The following is a 22,726-nucleotide window of genomic DNA, read 5'->3' as shown; positions in this document are numbered from 1 at the left end:
ACTCTCCTGCAGCGCTACTGGCCAACAAATATTCAGACTGTTGTACCAAAGTGGTGAAAACACTCATTTATCTGTGGGCATCGTGGCAGCAGCAGCTCCCCCGGCAGTTTCAAATCAACCAAATTCCTCCCGCGTTCCCATCCGCAGTGACCGTGGTGGGGCAGGAGGTGAGCCAAGCAGAGGGAAGAGCTGCCACTGCCTCCTCACCCACAGCACCAGCCCGGGGCTGGCTGGGGTTCAGCTGTAAGGCCACGGACTGGCTCCTGAGGAGCTATGGATGCTCCCTCGTACTGGCTCTGCAGCACCTGAGGCTCCTTCAGAGCAGCAGAGGGAGCAGCCCTCAGCACCCACCCTGCCCTCCGCCCACAGGAGCTGGCAAATGTTCTGCCTAGCTGAGGAAACATCTCTGCATCTCTGTGAAGCAGCTCTGTTCCCAGGGCTTCTCTCACAGCTTGTTTACCTCCGCTGCCCACTGTCTTATCACTTGGTCCTGAACCAGCGTCTTTGATATATAGATTTTTTATGGCTATGTTCTGCAATAACTGAAAAATCATAAATTCAACAACGTAACTGCTCTGTAATACAAAGCAGAAGCAACACAATGGAGAAAAACATACGTAGGAAACGATGCTCTGTATCTACAACACAGAAGTAAAAAGGATGTAGCCATTAAGGATGTAGCCATTTGCAAAGTCTCACCTTTATAAAAAAAAAATAAAATAAGAACAGAGATAGATGTTATGATTTGAGACAAGGATGTTCTAATATTCTGTGCAAATTCCTTTGGCATCAGGAGTAATGCTACTACTAAACGTTAATTTTCCAAAAGGCAGATCTGTGCCTGAGAACATCTGAGGAAGCTTGACTGAAGTACTAAATAATTTATTCAGTCACCTAGCTCACCTAGTAAAAAAACGTAAAAGATCACGTGCTTGCAAACCCAAATCCTGCAGTACATTTTTGCTCTAGCGTGAAAATTTGTGAGGAAGTGACAAAGCACGGAGTAAGTATGATTTACATACACTGTGTTCATTTTGAGCTCAAAGCACTCCTCTGAGCTGACTTGTCACTTTTTATTTTTGCTCAGGATTTTGCTCAGGATTTGTTAAGCTGTGCTGCAAACTCTCACTAAAACCCAGTCAAATATAGGTCAAATATTCAAAAACGCTATCTAAAAGTGGGAACACATTTTCATCTTTCCACAGCAAAGCCACCAGTTGGTTTGGTTAGTTGCTGCATTTCCAAGCCTCACATCGGCACCCCAATCTAAAGGAACACATTTGGCAGTCACTATCAGCAGTGTCACCCCTGCCTCTGCAGACGAGGAGGAGCTGAGGTCCCATCGCAGCAGCCCAGGGCTGTGGGGCACAGCTGCCAGGAGAGATGTGGGGCTGGCCAGGGCCCACCCCACTGCCAGGAGGACACCCCCAGGAACCGGGAATGGCAACTCAGAGAGCTCACACGGCTTGCTAACACAAGTAGCTGTATTTTACACCACGTTTTTGAGGTTACTTCACCTCTTTTTGCTGAGGAGTGGGTAATTTCTTAAGGTTTGAAGGCAACGATTACAAGATAGGATGCATCAACAGGAATGATCTCTTCAAGTCTTATTTATGAAACAGTGTAGAGAAAGAAAAAAGCAGTATTAGTCATGCTGTTTGCAGATTGTTTAAAAAAAATACTCGAGATCTCAACTTAAAGTAGAAATAACACACAACTAACTATACATGTACATACTTTATCACACAACAGTTGTAAAAGCTTTAAACATGATCAATTTCCAAATAAATGTCAAGTCTTAATAATGCCCATTGCATGGGGACAAGAAAAGATAACACTGATTCACGATGCCCTAAAAAACAGCAGCGTGTACAGCGACAGCTGAACACAAGACCCAGACACTTCCTTGTCACGTCATCTCGCTGCATGGATGGAAGTGGTCAGCACAGATGGATCAAACCAGGATGAGTTGTATAATAATACTTAGCTCTGACATGATGTTTCTCAGAAGTACTTTCGAAGCACAAAGAAGGCCGTGCCGTCATTCCCGTTGTACCTATGGGAAGCCAAGCACGTGGGAAAGAAACCCACTTATAGCTCTCGTAGAGAGGCTTTAACTACAATGTAATGAACACCACAACAGACTGAGCATGCTCACCAAATTCCAAATTAAATCTGTCAGTGGACACATGTAGTTTCTCTAAGAACAAAAGCACTTTGCTCCTACATGCTGTTCTTCCATCACCCATTCACCACTAGTGCATGGAGAAAAAACTGGGTAGCTATTGTAAGTACGTAACTACAATTCTTCCTGGCACTTCCAAAATATTTTCACTTGCACACACAAAGAAGATTTCAATTCAACTGAATTCAAGCAGTACAAAGCCATTCGTGTGCATGGACACGCACACTCACATGCACACACCTCTAATCATCCCACAAGGCTTCTTTTAAATTTCACACTGCATCCTAAATAGCTTGACCTGCAGAAACAACACGGACGCCTAGAAGAATATGGAGCTAAAGAGGCTTTAGTGATTTTCCCGTATAAGTAAATGTTAGGTCTGGAGCTTCTTTGCAAAGATGATCGGAAACAACGTAAACCTGGAATCTATAGGATCTGTCACCGCCAGTTTGAAGGAAACCATAGGCAATGGGAAACGCAGATCAGCCAGCTGGGGTCACACAGTGCGCACGTCCACAAAAAAGGGCATTGAATTTTTAGACAAAACACCAGGGAAGTGTAGGTAATTTGGATTTCACATGCAAAGCCCAGAAACAAATAGCCATGCTTTACTTACTACCTGGAAACGTTCTGATATTATAAAGCATATCAATGAACAGTTGTGTTCAGCAATATTGCCCGTGGTCTGATACCACTAGCAAAGAAACCAGTTCACAGTTACGAAATATCTGAAGTCCATTAGGGTATTTTGCAATAACGTAAACGTTATTTCCTCAGGCTCTCCTATTAAACTAAAACCAAATGGATCTCCAGGACCAGGACAATAATATAAAAGCATAGATAAAACCTCAGCAGTTACTTATGTATGTTCTTTAAGTACACTTCTTCATTTTTTTATTGCACAAATTTACTAAGCTATAAACATAACTTTGACAGTTCCATAGTCAGTAGGAACATATCTAGAAGTAAATGAAATCAAAGAGAGATGTAAGAAACTGGAAAAAAAATAGAGCAGGCAGTATTTCAGTGTACTTCAGGCTTACAATGGCCAGCACATTTTCAGTCTTTTACTGAACAAATTTATATGAGTTAGGAGTTGTATCAATCTCAAAATACCAAGTGTGGGTCCGTTGATAAGCAATTCTGTTGTCTTGGACATTTTTGTAGATCTCTTCAAGCACACAATGAACTGCCAGGGCTCTGCAGGCCCCCCAAGGTCCTGCTCAGACCTGCAGCAGCACCACCGATGAACTCAGGTTCATGAAGCAGCCCCAAACACCAGCACCCATCCCTGTCCCAGGCCAACACAGCCACAGGTATGGCTACGCAGTGAACTTGCCTTCTTTTCCTTTTGCAAGGGGGAAAACGGGCATTTTTCTGTGGAACCTGTTCCCCAGTCCAGCAAACTGCTCAGCCACCTGCTGGCACAAGCCAAAGGACAACATTTAAAAGCAGCTTGTGAGGTGCCCAGGGCCAACTTTAACTGGCACAGTTACCAGAGGAAATGTCTACAAAAACTAGCAAAAGATTAAATTGTAAGGAAAGGTAGAAAATGGTAAATACGTAATTAAAACAACTGTGTTTTTATAATATATATAATGGGGATTATAAAACTGAAGCGTTTAACTTACTGATTGGGAATGATTCATTTAAGATACTTAAGACATGACGATATCAAACTTTTGAGGATGTTTCCAAAAATCGCCTACTATTTTTTTTTGCATGTTTTAACACGCCAATCCCTTGTTTTGGGGGAGCTGGGATGCATTCTGTCTCTTTCAGTCTCCCAGACAGATCATACTTTAAATTCTCCTGGGCTAACACACAGCTCTGCAACATTACCTCTACAGTAAGCCCGATTTAATTCTCCCACAGCTCAAAACAATCACCCAAACCCATCACTGAGTTGTCCCTGTCCAGCTCACCCAGCCTGTTTAAGAACTAGCTTGAACTAGCATCCGTCGTGGTTTTACCAGGAAGGCCCAGCTCCACAAGCAGTTTGCCACACACAGGAGGATTTGGCCCAGCTGAGGAGTACCCCTGCTGCTCTGTTGCCAGCTTGGTTTGGCATTGCAGGTCCGCCTGCACCCAGCAGCACGTCAGCCCGTTAGCACTGAGCACAGCAGGAACGGGCACAGGCCATGATAAAACACCAGAACGACACCTATACCCCACACACATACCTATGGATCTACCCTCACGCCTAAGAACAGCAACCATCACCTCTTCTTCAGGACATGAGGGGAGGCACCCCTTTCTCACTTGGTAGCCCACTGGCAGGAGTATTCACTGAAGGATGAGGAGAACCTGGGCCAATTTTTTCATTTTCCTGGAAGAATTAAGATCTCCTACAGGAAAAAATTTAATCACCGGTCTACCAGATGCTTCCAGGTGAGGAAATGAAGCATATTCAGCCCACCTTGCCATGGCAATAATTAAGAATCTACTGTGTCAAAGACTGTGGGTGAAAACAATTTCCAGAAAGGGGGTCCCCAGAGTGCTGTGTCGACTATTCACATGTTTCGCCCGGGGACTGCCCTTGCAACAAGTGTTCCCTGGCATTAGGCAAGTGCCCTGGGCATCAGGCAACAGCCATCTTCACATGGATCCTGTCAGCATTCATTCCTAGCAGAGGAACCAAGCTCCACATGGAGATGCCCTAGCCAAAACAGCCTGTTGCCTATGCGGGAAGGCTTTTTTCACAAATGTGGGCAAGTGAATTGTCTATTAAACAGGAATTTTTCACTAAACAAAAGTGAACAACACTCTGGGTTAGTGCTCACCTGAGGACTCTGATACTTCTGTGCATGCCTAGAAAGTAAAATCTAGCTTCCTTCAGAATTAGGCAGCAAGACTTGTTATAAGGATCACCTATTTGGATTTATGTGCTTTAATTCTGCAGTCACCATATTTAAAACATCCAAACCCTTTGTTAACATGGATTGCATTTAGATACACCTAACTCTGTGAACAGCCACAGCTGTGTATCTCAGTAGATGCCAGTGATCTGTAATTATACCTCAAGGTCAAATAAATAAATGTATGAAATGAAGCAATCATTAGCACACAACATTTTGACAATGCTAAAGAACGGAGCTAAGTATTACATCTGTCACCCCAGAAGCAAGATCTAATGCAGACTGGGAGCAGGAAGATAGAGAGTACTAAAACCAGTAATGTCTTATGCTTTATAAAGTTACTCAAGTAATTCTCTGGACAAATCAGTTACTTGCCTCTGAAATTATTTGCAAATGTTGCACTTACTATTGTCTCTTTTCTTCTAGTATCATGACACAACAATCACAAAACAATGAAACAAGAAGAGTAATTGTCTTGCCAGTGCCCAATAAATTGCTTCTCCAAGGCCTAACATCACTCCGTAATGTTTTGAATAGTCTAGAAATATCATAGCTCTAGAAATTTTGTTTAGATTCGTTAATTTTTTTAGACTCTGAAGTCTGTTGTGTCTAAAGTGTTGTGAAGAGCCAAAAATCATTCTTCCAGCTAGTATGTGCATTTCTTTATTGCAGTGCATAGCAGCAAACAGTATTTACTTCTAAAAGCTGACTGAAATGTTTCATAAATTGTACATCCTTGACTTTACTAGTACTAGGAAGGTGTTGCAGTTGTGTTTTATTGGAATCCTATAGGTATTCTGACTGACAACACACTGGTCAAAAGTGATTCACCTAGAAATGCTGACATTAAATTGGATAGGACAAAACATTATTATCTTAAATTGTCCACCACTTGTAAAAGTACCACAAGGTATTACTGACTGTGAAAGCACACTTAACTTTCTCTCCCATTTGGGAAGATGACTGCAACAGAGTCTGGAAATTTTAGGGCAGGAAATCAGGAAATTCAGCACAATACTTGCAATCAAAAAAAGGAAACAGAAGGCTTGTTTACACTTCAATTGCTTTTACTACTATCTCTATTCCCCCTCTAAAAACCTCAAGATCGGAAACACCTGAGGTCAGTAACACAGCATCTACCAGTGTGGATGCATGCAGGACATTGTGAACATTTAGATTCTGAGCCTCCCCAAACTGAACCAGTCATATGCTGTGAAATGAGCAATGATTCTCAATTAGGTAACAGAAGAGAGTAATAACGTATGCTTCTCTACTATGTATACAAGTAGAATTCTCTTACCTTTTGTTGGACTCTGGTTCTGATCTATAAATCCCTTCAAGTCTCCATTTGTGGAAGTCACACCAACCTGAACAAAACATTTTTGAAGTCTTAAAATATGACAGACCTTTCTATGTTTTGCAGTATGCAACTAACAGTACAATGAAAGTAACAGGTTCTGCATTTCTGAAACATCATAAACCTACGGCTGGTGCAGCCTAAGCAGAGCAAGAGGTTTGAAGCAAGGTGCCATGACATTTACCGTGTATATATGAAGACAAACTTTAATTTGAATTAAGTTCTTAACCAAAAAAAAAACCCCTCACTATTCTCATACTGTACTATGAGTGACTCAAGGAGGACATTTTGAATATTATGGGCTAGGTCAGCGTCCCGGAGCAGCTGCGACCAACACCATCAGAGGAATCGGCCTGCTGTCCTGCATTCCCAGTACCAGACACCATGGTGCACCGGGCTGAGAGCCATGCCTACTGATGTCTTTAAAATACATTCCCAGGCCTTCAGAGAGAACCTGATTTACAGTCGGGGTAAATTACTAGAGACGTGGAGAACATGAATCATGTACGCAACGGCACATCTCTGATTTTGGCATGTACACAGAGCACAGAAAGGCGGCATTTGCACAGAAAAACACAAGATCACCATTCCTAGATAGGGAGGAGATGGAAAGTCCCTCGGAGCCCAGTTAGGAAGGGATGGGCCCAGCAACAGCAAGGAACGACACAGCGTTCTGCAGTTTCAGAGCACTACCCTGTAGCACCTTAGTAAGCTCTGCTCAACAACGCGTTTTGTTTTGCTTCCAGGACAGAAGCTGCGGTAAGCACCGAGTGACTGAGCTCCTCTGGAAACAGCTCAGAATCAGAGCACAAGTCCTCCAGCAGGCAACTACACAAAGTAGTATAAAACCTTTAAGAATTGTTACAAAATTTGAGTGCTTCTCTAAATAACTGGAACAAAGTGTTCAGGTATGCAAGTTAAGAAAAAACAATTATGCAATCAAGGATCAAATATTTGCCTTTTTTTTTTTTTTTTAAGAGGTATATGTAGTAAAAATATACCATACACTAGGTTTGCTAGCAGAATTTTAATCATATCAAATTAGAGAATCATTTGATTGAAGACAAATTAAACAGCAGTAATATATCACTGACTTAAACTGCAGAAGCACAAAAAGTGCCTACTAGAAGCGCACAGTCACTCCATTCAGCCAGAGAGCTTGTACCGGGCAAGTAAGCTTTGAAGGGGAAAATCTGCCCCCAGCACTGTGCCAGACTTTTGAAGCGTTATTAAAATTTTTCCACCACCAGGAACACCATATGAACCTTAACTGTTGCTGCACTACCCTGACCATAAAATACTGCCTAAATGAGCTAAGCTACGTACCTCTGTAAACAAAAGGCCCTGCAGACACTCAATACAGATCATCAGCTTATATCAGCTTTTTGTGTTGGACCTGCTCTTTCCTGTCACACCCAACTACCCGTGCACAGGGGGGCAACCAATTGCTTTAGTGGCTGCAGACTACGCTGTCACCAGAGTTGCTCTTACAACAGAGCGAGCCCTTCTGATTTTCCTCAGCTTTCCCTCTCCCCCCACCAGGTGGCAGCGGCAGGCAGCGAGCAGGACGGGGAGCGGAGGGGAGGGGAGCAGCTGCCCGGGGCTGCTCTGCCACCTCGTGTGGAAGGGGGGTCACGCTGCCAATGTGTTCTGCGAGGGATCCAAAACAGGCTCGGAAAGTTTGGGAAACTCCACAGCGAACAGCACTGGAGGGACATGAATTTCATGAGAGCTTAAATGATAAGTGAGAGGTAAAATGAGTGTTTCTTACAGAAGGATTACCACACCTAAACCCTCAAGAAGAGCAAAGTTTGACACAGTATTACGATGCTGCAACAGAACAAGAACTTGACAGTATTTCTTTTTGATGTCACTAATGCCAATGCAGGTCATGTCGTTATCTGCACTTCTGTAACACCCATAGATTTTGGGGATCTTTTGGTTTAATCATCTACGTACCTATGTCCTGGCAAAATGAAGAGATGTAATCTCTATTTTACATAAACTGCTTGAAAATTGCAGATGTAATCCAAAATGGATTTTAAGGAACCAGAAAAAATAATAATAATAAAAAAAAGTAGCTAGCTGTGCTACAAGTATCCCATTCTTACTCAGACCCTATTTAAAGAATTAAGGCTACAGGCTTAGCTTACCTAGGTATGCATCATTTATTACGTTTTGTATGGTTCACGTGACACTTGTGCTTTGTAACACTGCCCCAGAGCGTCTGGACTACTGCGTATGGCAGGGGCACGATTCTTGTTTTTGTCTATCTGCAGCAAGATGAACTCAACCCCCAAGATGAAACATACACATGGTGGGGGCCTTTGCATCCCATTAAATGTTTTCAGCAAGTCTTTTGTCTTTTTCCCCTTTCCTAGTAGGTGACCAAGAAGTTTCCAAACAGAGCAAGGGGACAGGAAAAACAAACAAACAAAAAACAACCAACAAAGGACAGAGCAAAATCTTGGATGGGGCAAACTTTCATGAGTTGCCCTTCTAACTTACCATCCTTCTCCACAGATTGACATACTGCTCGGTTATCCAGCCTCTCCCTGCAACCCTTCCCTTTCCATACAAGAAATTCATTCTCCCATCAACCTGAAACATTTTCGTTCTCTCTGACCTAGAATTACTCTAGATAATAGCATGCAGAAGTTGTTCGTTGTTGCTTTCTTATACCTGTAAGCCCTGACAGACTGATTTGTAGACAGACTGTTGTAGTAGCACATACTGAAACACCTCAGGGCCTAAGAAAGGCTCCCTCAACATAATATTTGCATGGAATATTACTTCAGAACAGCTAGTGCTCTTTACTTTTTTTTAAGGAATTCCCTTTCTAAAGCAGGTGTTCAGGCTTGTTCAAGACCCTCTTAACCAACTTCAGCAGCTAAATTATTCTAATTTTCTTTCACACCAACATGTGAAGGGACAACTCTTATGGCCATGTTAACTGACCTCATCACTGACAGGACAACCACCCTCTGAGAAGCAGTGACAAACAACTTCACAAGCACATTTATATTAGACAATCAGATTAGACAATCAAAATTAACAGTTCTTATTCAAATAATCTGTATGAGGCACGTTATTTATTTTGCCCTGAAAACAAGTTTAACATGAGCATTTGCTGGTTTTTTTCCCCATTTCTCAATACTGTTTTGGTGCCTTCTTACCCTAAGTACTAAACGGATAGGAAAAAGGCACATTACAACATGAGAAAAGAATAAAATAACCAACTGCAACAAGGCAACTTAAATAGCATATGGGTACAATGCATACTGTAAGCATGTAAACATCTCATCTCTGAGAATTCATAACTTTTACTCAACATTTTGTTATTTGCAGGTGTTTTGGTTGGGATTCTTTTCCAGAAAAGGTCAAATTATCCATTAGATATGTTAGAGATTAGATATATTAAATATCAAATTATCTGTAAATTATAGATATTAGATATATTAGATATAAAATTATCCATAAGTTCCACAAGCATACTAGGAACGTTCTGCATTTCATGAGCCCACTGCTCAGTGATGATTCTCCCATGACACAATAAAAAGTTTAGCAAGGAAAAACAGCAATGAGGAATGTTATGAATGAATGTCCAAATTCCACTACTTTTGAGTTCTCTGTCCTTGATGCTTCAACAGAAAGAAAAAAAGATGGAGAAACATCTGCAGAGAAGCTCTGTCCAAAAAGTATATTTCACCTTAACCTCTGGAGATTGGTAAAACATTACAGACAGCATAACAGACAGATACCAACCTTACATTCAAAACGTGTTTCAGGCTGCAGAAATCCAGAGATATATTGCTAAACCCTGCAGCTCTACACATTCAGAAGCGTTCCTGGGCCTTCTAGCAGCAATAGAACACTCTTGGGCTAACACTCTTGGCCTGAGTGTGTAGTTCTGAGTAACTCTGATTATGAAATCCTGTAAAAATGCTACCAATAAGAACAGAAAGCATATAATCACCCTTGTTATCACACTATTGTTTTGCAAATCCTTTGAATGGGTATATCTAAAAACCATGAAAACTAAGTTCTACTTCCATCTGCACCACAGCAACTGCTTTTTTAAATTAAATAAACCCATACATAGTACAGTAGCTAAATAACTATGTTTACATAGTTTAATGTGGAAAATTTCATGGCATGCTTTCTCTATAATACTTTCTCTATAAAGCAACCATAGCCTTGACTTAAAGGAACTAACAACAAAAACATCCATCTATATTCAGCACAAGAGCATGTTGCCCAGGCTGGATGTCAAATGTCCATCCTTGGAGGCTTTCAAACCCGAAGCCCTGAGCAGCCCTGGACAAAGCCCCAAGCTGGGTTCTGAATGCAAGCGCCCTGGAGCATTGATCCTGGTGCTGGAGCAGAGCGCTCCCGAGATCCCTTCCAGTCATCTAACTGTACTGCAGAACACTACGGATTATATTGGTGTTGGTATTCATCCTCAGACTGCACTGAAGAAAAGGTCAAACCTACAAATGATTTAGATTTGTGTAGCTGATCCACATACATCAGATGAATTATCTATTTGCACTACAGATGAATATAGCCCATGAAGTAAGTCATAGGGTTTTGCATATATACCTCAATTCATTTGCTAACTTTGCCAGCTTGAATCAAACAGTTTAACATAAGACATCTGAAAGCTTTCCCTGGAACTACACACCGAATAAAACTATTAATAAGCCAACAGATAATAAACCTTCCAAGACTTGAGAATTCATTTAACCAAGCTATGCCCGGGACATCAACCTAACTAAATGTGCACAAAAACTTAAGCAGTTTCTGAAGGACTGAACGGAGAACCATCCTACGGCCATCTACACTTTTATTCTGGGGTACCTACATCTTTAGTCATGTTGCTTCCTAAACCCGTTCAGATTTAATTAAGTCAGAGAACGCTTCTCCAAAGGCAACCAACAGGTAAATTGTTGAGGACTCAAAGCACTCTTCAGTCATTGACCACCAAGCTTAATCAAAACTGTTCTGTATACAAATCGTGTATCTCAAGAAGCACAGCTACTCAGGCAGAAAACTAAGGTCAGGCTGTTACCCATTTTATTAGCTTCCTCAGAACCGGGGGTAGGGGAGTCAAAGACTCAGGACACTACTCTACAACCTGGTTAACGTGGCAGATGAACATGCAGGAAGGTCCCGGAAACCAGGAGTGTACAGCCACGAGCACAGAAACGTGCCTTTATTTCTACTCTTTCTAGTTTTGAGACTCAGATTCAGTAGAAGGATTTTACTCTGGTGCTTCAACAAAATGAGAAGCTCTCTGGTAAGTTTGGAGCGATGTTAGTGGAAACAACAGCATAAGGCATTGCCTTGATTATTGACCTGACCTGTAGCTGATTAAACTCTATATCCTTAAAGAGCCTCCAACTCGTTCAATTGGCACTGCAGAAGCTGCTGGGACATGTGTGTGTGGTACACAAAAGTCTTGTCCATTCAAAGAATCAAACACAAAGACCTTCAAATTCTGAAAGCCAGAAGTGACTGGTAGGATGTCAATACAAAAGGTAATACATGTTATAGAATCATAAACTTACATTTTTTGCCGTCATGTCAGAGTATTGCTTTATATTCTGTAAAACCATAAGATATCCCTTTTCATCTTCACATAATCTTTAAAATAAACATCCTGTAAGAAAGTAAAACATCTGAGTTAAAATACATTTTCAACTAGCTCTCTATCTGAAACCCTGCTTCTCCCAAGGATGGTAGATTTCTATGTCTTCTTTTTAAATCTTTTTCTTTTTAGTATCACCACAACAGAAAGGTTCTGCAGATACTAGAAGTTTACATTGCCTGAAATAGTCAGAGATGTAATCTTATATACAGAGCCCCAAAAATATTAATGTGCTGGCAGAGCTTGTCAGACCATTACTAAAGTCTCATAATTAAAGCCATGCAATCATTTACATCTAATGCAGACTGACTCTAAAAACTAGAAGTGAATTAATTCCCTCCATTGTGTCTTTAACCTACACAGAATGCTTCTAATTCCATTGCTGCAGATGTTCAAAGATCTTGATAAGAAGTAGGAATTAATACAAAATGTACCCACACAGCAAACATTTAGTATTTTTAGGAAACATCTAAAAAAAACCATGTTCCAGTTCAAACTCACTTTTTTAATACATATTTTCAGGCTTTTATATTGTCCTTATATAAGAAGGTTAATACTGTAATTAGGACTAGAATATTAGTGTTCCAGGAAAAGATAAACATTCCACTAAACTGAAGAATACTTAAAGTGACTCCTTTTTAAATCAAAGCTTCCAGAAGCCTTACAGAAAGCTGAAGAAAAGTTACAAAGAAATGCTGGCAGCAAAAAAACATTTTAAAGACAGAATTAACTTGACAAAATGCTTAAGTACTTTGAAAGTACTTTATAAGTACTACTTGCTGTTAATAAATGGACTACAAAAGTCATCTGAATTGCACTTAGATGCATGAGGGAGAAATGTTCACACTTTCAAGAGTGGAATCGAGTCAGAAAAATCTTTTAGAGGATGCCTAAACTAGTTACTATCTATGAGTCACAACCATTTACAGCAGAAATCACCAACTGCAAAAGCAGGTGCAATTTATGCTGTTTCCTCTGCGATTTACCCTGTGCAAGCTTTGAGAATGGCCGGTGTCTTCACCTCCCTTCTAAGGCAGTGCCCAACAAGTTTCAGCAGTGTGCATTGCTCGTGAGGGACTCTACCATCACTGCGCTCACAGTTTTGATTAATCCAGAAGAATACTAAATTCTGTGACTTTTCTACAGATTTCTTGGTGCATTCAGACATTATATCCCTTCAACTGTTACTGGAGTTAGTGGAAAATATGCCATGCAACTTGGAGGTGTTCTCCATTTGCTATTGCAGGAGTTGTATCCATCTCCCCTAGGTCTTGGCTTCCCTGCAGCCGTGACCAAGCAGCTGTTCAGCACACAAACACCTCACTGAAACCTGAAAAGTTGCCACAAAGAGGCCATAAAGCAACAGTGGTCATGGCAAGGAGCAAACACTTGACACCCTGCACCACATCTGAAAATGAGGATCCGCGTGCTGCTTCTTTCTCTGCCTTCTTCCTCCTTCTACACACACACTTTCCAAATACATCATCTGGAGCCCTGGCCAAAATTTACATAGCTTACCCTTTCTGTCCTGCTTTAAGAGGCTTTACAAGTAAGGTACTCCCATAAGGTGTACTTAAGAACACACCTGCTAAGCAGTTTTAAACTGCTGAGAGATAAGCAAAGCAGTTCCATCTCTGCCAGGTTATCTGCCACCACGCTTAGTGATCCAGAAGGCACCATCCATAAACTGTTACCATCTCTGCCCCGATGCTCTTCAGCCTGGATGAGCAGTCGGTGTTCTTCCAGCTTTATGAACACACTTTGTCAAGCGCAAGAAGCCAGACTTTGCGACCCCACCATCTGCCATGACCTCCCATCAGGCTCAGACAAAAGAACCCACACAGATGGCCTCGGAACAGATTCTCCTCAGTCCCCATCGCTGCCTGACAGCCTGCACTGCACTGATGCAGAAACACAAACTTCTGCCTTTTTGTCCTTTAACTGGATGCTACTGAAATGAAGCTGCCTAAAGGCAGGTTTAGAGCCCAAGGCACATGGCACAGAGGCTGCTTTATTTGAACTAAGGTTCTTCCTTTGTAACCTAAGCCTTGGCTTATAACCCACTCCCCTAATTTTGCATTTTGGTCAAATGTAGGGCACAGTGAGCAAAGTGAGCTTTGAAACTTTGTAAAGTTTGGGCTGTGATTTCTTCCACAACTTTAAGCTTATGAAAACCTAGATAATCAAGCTCAAATTGCCACAAAACAGCGCAAGAATGGTTACCTGTACATACTGCTCCTCACAAGTTAAAAGGCAGACTTACTCTGCAGTTGCAGTAACAGCAAAGCAGAACGCTTCGCACTAACGCACCAGCTCCGAGCTACGGCACTCCAAAGCTGATGTCAGGGAAGAGCAGAGACCAGAGATTCCTTACTAAGCAGCACAGGCTCCATGTTAAACAGCTAATTTATGCCCAGCATCCACACAGAGCAGACCACCTGTCACACATATGTTGCCTCGTATCTCCGCTTTCAGAGCTGTAAAGTTTCAGAACTAGAAAGCACTGGTCCCAAATCCACCTGCTCCCAGAAGCGTGTCACCTCCTTCTTCCTGAAGGATGTTTCAGTATCCAATTCCTTTTTGAAGCAACTGAGGTCAAGAAGAACTGATTTTCGTGAAAAAAATTGTATGTACTCATCAGATTAATTTATTGTTACTCTGAGAATCAGAAGAACAGCTCTGTTATCAAGTTTCTGAACTTCAAGGTAACGATTTTGGACATCTCTAAGAAGATTTCATTGATCTGTTGACAAACTTTTTTTTCCCCTAGTCGTCTTCAGATGACAGAGTCTCAGCTTTATCTTTTATGTATATGCACAAGGAATAAACTTGGCCCACAGACTGGAAAAAAAACAGGGATACCCATGTCACAGAATCACCAAACGGCCATACAACGCCAGTTTGTCACTTGATGAAGAACTCCAAAAACCCAACTCCAGGGCATATTCAGCACGTCACATACCTAATTTTGATGTTGGAAATAATAAAAAAGGAAGAAGCTCTTAGGAAACATGCAAAAGGAACACCCACTATGATGTGTGTGATGAAGATCTTACAGGAACTACAACTTTTTTTTTCTCCAGCATTTAGTGTGAGCAAAGTAAAAGTATGCCTTCAGGAAAGCCCTAGCTGATAACAGACCAGGTGATTAGAGACTGAACAAAGCAAATCTAAGAGACTTGACTGTAAAATGGCACTCTTGGAATTTTTAACAAAATAAAATACCTTGAGTAGAGGAGGGAGTTTTAAAGCATCAAGCCCATGTAGAGCTCTGAAGGCTGAAAGGCACACAAAGCACAAACACTGCTTTATCTTCTTTCTACAAATTATGGCTGTTAGTGAAACCCAACGTGGTTTCGTTATTGCACGCAGTACTGAAAAAGAAACTATTTAGGACTGGATAATCCTGAAGCACTCATGGTTTAATCATTTTTATATGACTTAAAAGACTGCAACCTATGAAGCCAAAATACAAAAGTACTTTCTTTTCACTACTGCATTCCACAAAAATGAAATGAACTCGACTGCTTTAAGCCAAGACACAAAAGGAAGATACAGCTGTATGTGAACCTATTTGAAAGCAAACATCTCATCCTGGGCTTTGGGGTAACCAGCTAACATCAGAGAAATCAGAAGGAAAGAAACCAGGTAAATACCCATACCAACCAGTTTCTCCTCAGCTGCTGTGATGGCGCAAAATGCCAGTGTGCTGTCAGAACAACTAGCGGGGCAGCTCCTGACAGCGGCACCCAAGTTACACAACGAACAGCTGATGTTCAGCGTGGTTTGTCAGGAGGATGATGGGGAAGTGTCCCTCGCAGACCTCATGCAGCACATACTGAGGCAGCAAATGAATCAGATCCCTTTCAGCATTGACTTAACCCCAAACACTGCATCCCCATCACTGCTACAACTCGCTAGATTTGCTGTCACTGGTGCAGGCGTTGCAACACAATGAGCAAAAGCTGTCCATGGAGGCCACCAGACGTCTGGAACAGCACGGTGACATGGGATGAAAATAGGTCTGAGTGGATGCACAAGGGACAATGCCACACAGCACAGGGGTAAAGTCCAAAGCTGTAATAAACCTCCCAGCTGGCGGTGCCCAACGTCTACAGGCACTTGGCTGCCACGCCACGCAGTCACTGCTGTGCCCAAAGTGCTGCTGCTGCTCCAGCCCTGGCGGTGCTGAGCAGCCCGATGCCATGCCTGCCTTAGACCCAAATCCTGCAACTGGCTATCCCTCCCCTCAAGGCACTGAGTTTCTTAGACAAGCTCTCAGGCATACCCAGGGCCACGCGAGCAGCAATGCTAAACTACACGTTGCAGCACTCAGGGCTTGTTTCAAAAGTGTTGAGCATGTCCCTTATTGCTCAAATAACGAGGAGGTTACATCAAATGCGGAATGATTTCCATGTACTTAAACCTAGTTTGGGGCCGTTTTTAATTCCCCAAACCAGCTTACTGTCATTCAAGATAAAGCATGTAGGGTTTGACATCAGAAGAGCGGGTAATGTTCATAAAGCACTTAATAGATGACTTGACTTTTTTTTTTTTTTTTTTTTTTTTTTTAGAGACAACTTCTATCAGCACTGATGTGTGCTGACACATTTCAAAGCAACAGAAATTTAGCAGCAGTTCTGTTAAGTAGCCAACCTATCCTATAAGCTTATCTTTTGTTCTTTAAGTGGCCCTCTAGCCCAGGCATTTTCCTGTAGCCGACTGCAACACAGGGCACAACGTGTGGGCTTCTACTGGTTCAGTACAAAGAGGCAGGTAAAACCCTCTGCCAGTTAAGAGCATACTGTATTTTCAAAACCGTACTTTTTTTCTCTTCAGATGTTCATTTTAGCAATGGGATGACATTTGGAAAACAAAATTGAGTGATCTATATGAATGACTGAAAAATACCTTGGTAAGCCAGTCTTTGTGCAGTGCCAGTAAATACATCAGCTTCTCTTTCATTAAGCTTTGCTGACAAGAGCATCTTTGGCACTACTGAGGTCTCAAACAAACTTCTCGATACTTCAGAGAATGCTCTGGATATTGCCTTGTAATAAGCTTTAATTTTGAGATTTTAGAGTGTCCAGAGTTATTGGTACATTGGCAAGCGCATGGCACAGTGTAACTGCCCTGCTGAGATACGCGTCTTTCCATACCCTGCAGCTGGAAGGATCTTCATGTCTAATGAACTGAAGATAATTGTACATTTAATTGAAGATCACCAAGTTATATAGGGATGACAAACTCAATGATGGGGAGAAACCTAATGGCTATTTCCCATGTTTTGCTTATAACTTACTAGGAGCTTTGTTCCTGTGTAAAGCTATTATTAACTCTATTCTTGCCTGGACTGAAGATTATGACAATATTCACCAAAGGGGAGAAGTTAAAAAATCTGGTAGAAAGGCAAAAGAGGAAAAAGGGTTTCTTTTCTAGTGATGCACAAACTCTCAAATCTCTATTACAGCATACAAAACCACCCAAAGGGTGCAGCTCCCTGCAACAAGCTGCGCTGACATAAGATCGTGTCACTATCATTACTAAAAGGGCTCTCTGACTTCTTCCTGTCTCATAGTTCCCCACTCCTTCCCCACGCTGCACACTCAACAACTCCCATTTTTACCTGACCCCTTGCTGAGCCAGTTTAGCTCCCAATAGTTTCAGGCCAGCAGCCACGGGGCAGGAGGGGGGCAGAAGGAAGCTCTCGGTATGCCACGACTCACCAACACACCAGGTGACCCCCTCGGCCTGCGCATGAGACAGCAGCAACCTGAGCAGTTCCCTCTGCTGGGGCACTGTGTCGTGATGCAGCCTCTGAAAAAAGCATTTATGGCACACTTCAAATTTACCACTGGGTTGAAGCATAACAAAAGGATGGATGTGTTTTGTTCGCATGAAGACTAATCCATACTTCTGGGGAGTTCACTGAAATGCACACTTGCTTTGAAAATGTATTAGGAAGGGGCGGGATGTTTTGTCTTCAGATCGCAGCTTTCCCAATTTCTTATGCGCGAGGAGGAGCAAGAATATTTGCTTCTGAGAGGCAGCAGAAGCCTGACCTATTATACAGAATGGACACACAGCCTGAATTTTACCAGTTTTACATACAAAAGTAGCTAATTTTTTAAAAAGGTCTAAATGTATTTACAATTATAAGCCGGATTCTAACTGAAGCTTGCAACAGTTGGATTGCACATTTCAGAGAACAGAAATGGATTTCTCAAGTTTCTCAAGCTCAAGTTTATAACGAAGGGAAAAGTTCTCTCTTTCCTTACAACGTACAGAGAACCCCTCACTACAGGTTTTTGATTTCACTCTGGGGACATAAGCTCACTTTTTATTGTAGTTCCTAAACTTACTCTCAACTACTGGTCACGTCACCACCGTAACTTCTATTATAGGTCTATTAGAGCTATGCTCATAATTATAACTCCTGCTCACACAGGAAAGGTTTAATATATGGACGACCGCTACAGGTCACACGTGACTTTTAACACATTAGTGCACTGGCACTCACAAGCATTAATGAGCAAACACTGATACATTTGTTTGCTTTTAAGGCTTTCATTTCCACACAAAACAATACAACAGCTGCTACCAGGTTGAAGAATTCACTCACACAACCTCACCTGTAGCAACCTGCCAATTGCATTTTGAACATCCATTTTTCTTGATTTTTTTCCACCTACATTTCAGGCTGAAATCCCCAATAACAAACCAGTGAACAAAAGAGGTCACTGACCCAGAACACACTTGCCAACCGCTGCCACTGGCAAAGGGACAAGTTCCTCCCAAAGCAGCCTTCCTGCATCCCTGCGAAGGAGTCACCTGGCAGCGGTCAGTAAGGGGCTCTGTTAGACAGAACCCCATCATTTCCTCATTCGACCCAAAAAGAGACCAACCTGCCAGCAGCACGAACCTGACTTTCCAACCAGAGGAGCGTGCCCTCACTTTCCCTAACAAGGAAAAAAAATACGCGGCAGGACCAAAACTGCATTCACAAATGGACTTCAGCCTACAGAGGGAAAGAAAAGCTTCATGTTAGGGACACATTCTCTTCTGGGAAAGAACCGGCTATCTAGGAATAGGAGAAGCATAACCTCAGCTACCACCCTGCCTTCCCTTTATTGGAAACTATCGTTCCACACAGGAAACAAGACAAAGCAGCAAAAAGGTTCCTTTAATGAGACCACGAGTGTAAGCTAACTTATTACTGCCTCACCTTCTTGCAAAAGAGCTACAGTCCGTAAACCAAGAAATGGGTGGGGGGAAGTGAATCTCATCCTAACAGTGGATGCTACAAAGCACACAGAGTCCAACCAGGAAGTGGTTATAAAACTGTCACCGCCCGCTACACCTACAGCTTCTTACAGTATTTCCTAGCATGACTAACACATACCTGGCTTTTCAGATCCCACAACAGGCAGTTATATCATCAGCTTTTGGGTAGCATGCACACCATTTGCACACCAACACATGTGGATTGTTCTCTGACAAACACTTAAGATGTTATTGATTCCAATGGCTTCTTGGTTTTGCACACAGGAACTCCCCACGTGTATTTCCTTGCACCAGACTGCACACAGAACAGTTTATTTTTCCTATTTTAAGGTTTGGTGTTGATCATTACCTATGAAAGTAATTGGAAAGGCAACTGAGAAGTTCTTAATCATTACACCAAGAAGTATGCAGACAAAGCAAACACTATGAAATTGCTGCTTATTGAAGACAGTTCTAAGAATACTTTTTAAGGTAGCACACCAGAAGAAATGCAGGTCTAAGAGCTGCATTAGAATAGTTATAACTACAGAACCCGCCCTCCATTCTGATCCACGTTAGGATGCAGAAGTATTAATGTCTACACAGTACGGGCTGCAGCTTCCCTCCCCTAACCCTATCCAGTCATTATTCTTCTATTGCTTTTAGAGATGTGCACTAGGCTTTCCTCTAGGCACGATGAAGAGATCCGCTCACTTAAACTGAATAACGTTACACGCTCCTGCGGGGAATACAAGACTAGAATTTCAATTCCTACTTTTCACCAAACCTGTAACAGCACTTTTAGGCAAACCCAACGCAAGATGCTAAAACACAAGGCCATATCTTCACTTTGAGGTTGCTCCAACTGTCCCTCAAGCAGGTCCAGATGTGCCGGAGGCTCCTACAGTATGCGTCCAGCAGATACAAGAGTGGGAAATTAGGAACTCTCCTGAAGTACCAGCACCCTCTGCACAGCAGCACTATTTTGCTCAGCCAAATTTTTTGGCCTGTCCCTTTTACGCTGGACAGCTGGACTCTGGGTGCCGTGCTGAAAGCAGCACTGTGTCACCCTGAGGCGTGAGCTTGCCCAGCAGAACCCTCTAGAGCAATAAAGAGGATTCCTACCAGGGGCGTGTGCTTTGTATGAAGTTAACTGCACCAACGCAGCACGGGTCAAATGGTTTCTTTCTGCTCTTTGTGTCAAATCAGTGATTTCTGAGTGAGCAAGAACTGCTTAGGAAGAAGCCCAGCAATTCTGACAAGGAAACGCGATCAGTCTTAAATTCACCCACGAGGTAAACTTGCTAACATTCAATAATTTTCCACCTTTCCCTTAGTACGGGACTACATCCTTTTCAGAAATAGATTATAAATAAATAAATAAATAAATCTAAAATAGAAAAAATAAATAAATCTGTGTTAAATAGAAAAAATAAACCTATTGGCTGTTAAATGCCGGTGAAGAGGCACGACGATAACCCAACTAGTTTTGAACCACGCGAGGCGAGGCCATCCCCTTCCTTCCCTCCACCTGCCCGCCGCACACCCGCCCACCACCGCGAGCCCCGGCAGGCCCCTGCCCCGCCCCTGCCCCTGCCCCTGTCCGCAGCCGCGGAGGGCGCCGCGCGGAGCCCCGCGGGGCAGGAGCAGCCCCCGAGGCCCCGGCCCCGCGGCTCAGCCCCGGTGCGGCCCCCGCCCGCCCTCCCGGCAGCGCCCCCATTGTGCGCCCCCCCCCCGACAGGCGGCCCTCCCGGCCGGGCCCCCCGGGCCGCCCAGCCCCTGGCCGCGGGGCCGGGCCTCCCGCTGCCGGCCCCCAGTGCCCGCAGGCCCCGGCACGGCGCGGAGGAAGGGGAGGGGACGCGGCGGCGCAAGCCGGGCCTAGGCGGCGGCGCCGGGAGGGCGGCGGGGCCCTCGCCGAGCCCTGCGCCGAGCCCGAGCCCCGCGCCGCGCCCCGCCCGCCGCCGCCTCAGGGCCGAGCGCGAGGAGGCCCCGCGGGCGGGCGCGCGCCCCCCGGGGCCAGGCCGCGAACCCCGCGCGTGGCGGCCCCGCCGCTCCCCCCCCCCTCCCCCCCCCCGGCCCCTCGCGTCCCGCCCCCGCCCCCCCGCGCCCGGCCCCCACTCGCCGCCTGGCGCCGCCGCCGCGCTCTGCCCGGCTCCTTCTTCTCCCCCGCACAAGCTTGGCGGCGTCTGGCGAGCGGCCGCTCCCATTGGCCGCCGCCCCGCGTGAGGTCGGCCGGCCGCCGCCCGCCATTGGCCGCGCCCGGTGTGTGTACACACGGCGGCCGCCAATCCGCGGCGAGGCGGGGCGAGGGGGCGGGGCGGCCCCGCGGCAGCGCTGAGGGGCTCGGCCCCGCCCCGGGCCGTGAAGGCCCCGCCCGCGGGGCGCCGGGGGCTCGTGGGCAGGGCCCGGCCCCAGCGCGCTCCGCCGCAACGGCCACGGCCCGGCCGCGGGCACAGAGCCGGGCTCGCGCCGACAGCCCCGGGGGAGGGGCTGGGGCATGCGGCACTTCGGCCGCTGCTGGCGGCAGCTGCGCTGCTGCTGGGACCGGGGCAGCGGGCGCGGCGCTGCGGGGCAGGTCGCTGCCCGCGGGCCGCTCACAGCGCGCCGTGCTCCTCACCCTGGGCTCGCCCCTAACCGCTGCCGCGAGCCCCTGCGCGCACCCCAAACACCCTCCCGGCCCCGGTTTGGCTCCTGCTGAACTCGCCCCCTCCCCCTGTGAAACCGTGAACTGAAACGCTGCCCGGCTCCTGGGGCAGCCCGCGGCACGGACAGACCGGTTTGAAGGGGGAGCACCAACTCAGGCTGTACTCTTCAGATCAGAACAGCGAGCGCAAAAAAAAACCAAAACCAAAACCACCACAGGAACAGCACATTCCATGCCCCAGTGACTGGCAAATGGTCCTTACCTTTTTCCACGAGGCTGCTGCTCAAATGGCAGTTCTCCGACCCTGAATATAGCAGGACCAGTGGAAGGAGCTTGCTACAGGAGCCGTAACAATAAGCAGCTAGCAGGCTGACATGGCAACTCCTTTTTTTTTTTTTTTTTCCTTTTTCCCTTTGCCTGAGAGTGGAGCAAGTATAAATGCTCTCACTGAAAACAGGAATGAGTGACTGAATTAGTGTTTCATAAAATTAGCTGCTACAAGAGAGAAGGAAACACTGCTTAAAAAAAGTACTCAAAAACCTTGGCAAAGCTCATTACATTGAGATTTGAAACATAGCTGACTTTTCTTAGTTTTGTATGAGAATTCATGCTATGGCTGCTCAAAACAGTATTTTCAACTATCTGAAGATTGTTCTCCCTTCCTTTCTACTTGCATAATTAATCCAAAAGCTCTGAGATCCCGCCAACATTAGAGGGGGATTTCATGCCATGTAGTCCCACGTATCAGGAGTTGGACTCAATCCTCGTG

General features: G+C 44.5%; 1 protein-coding gene across 20 annotated transcripts in view; it reads right to left on the bottom strand.

Moving 5' to 3' along the window:
• TFDP2 (transcription factor Dp-2) overlaps positions 1-21,452 on the bottom strand; it is a 46,925-nt gene extending 25,473 nt beyond the window's left edge. For 2 of the 20 annotated variants that reach the window (XM_082767626.1, XM_082767631.1), the window contains exons 1-3: positions 17,677-17,814; positions 11,971-12,062; positions 6,344-6,410 (exon numbers count right to left, since the gene is read on the bottom strand). In XM_082767626.1, the coding sequence (XP_082623752.1) occupies positions 6,344-6,410; positions 11,971-12,018 (115 nt within the window). In that variant the 5' untranslated portion in view covers positions 12,019-12,062; positions 17,677-17,814. Of the gene's footprint in view, positions 1-3,524; positions 3,607-6,343; positions 6,411-11,970; positions 12,063-13,036; positions 13,593-13,635; positions 13,663-15,275; positions 15,646-15,716; positions 17,652-17,676; positions 19,071-19,452; positions 20,846-21,431 lie in introns of those variants that run through there. The other 18 variants (XM_082767634.1, XM_082767638.1, XM_082767639.1 and 15 more) reach the window with 18 other exon arrangements.
• Positions 21,453-22,726: the final 1,274 nt, after the last annotated feature.

This window comes from Aythya marila (assembly GCF_965140915.1).
Source record: "Aythya marila genome assembly, chromosome: 9".
NCBI classification, from domain to species: domain Eukaryota; kingdom Metazoa; phylum Chordata; class Aves; order Anseriformes; family Anatidae; genus Aythya; species Aythya marila.
The sequence above is the reverse complement of the archived record's forward strand: the minus strand, read 5'-3'. Positions and strand labels throughout refer to the sequence as shown.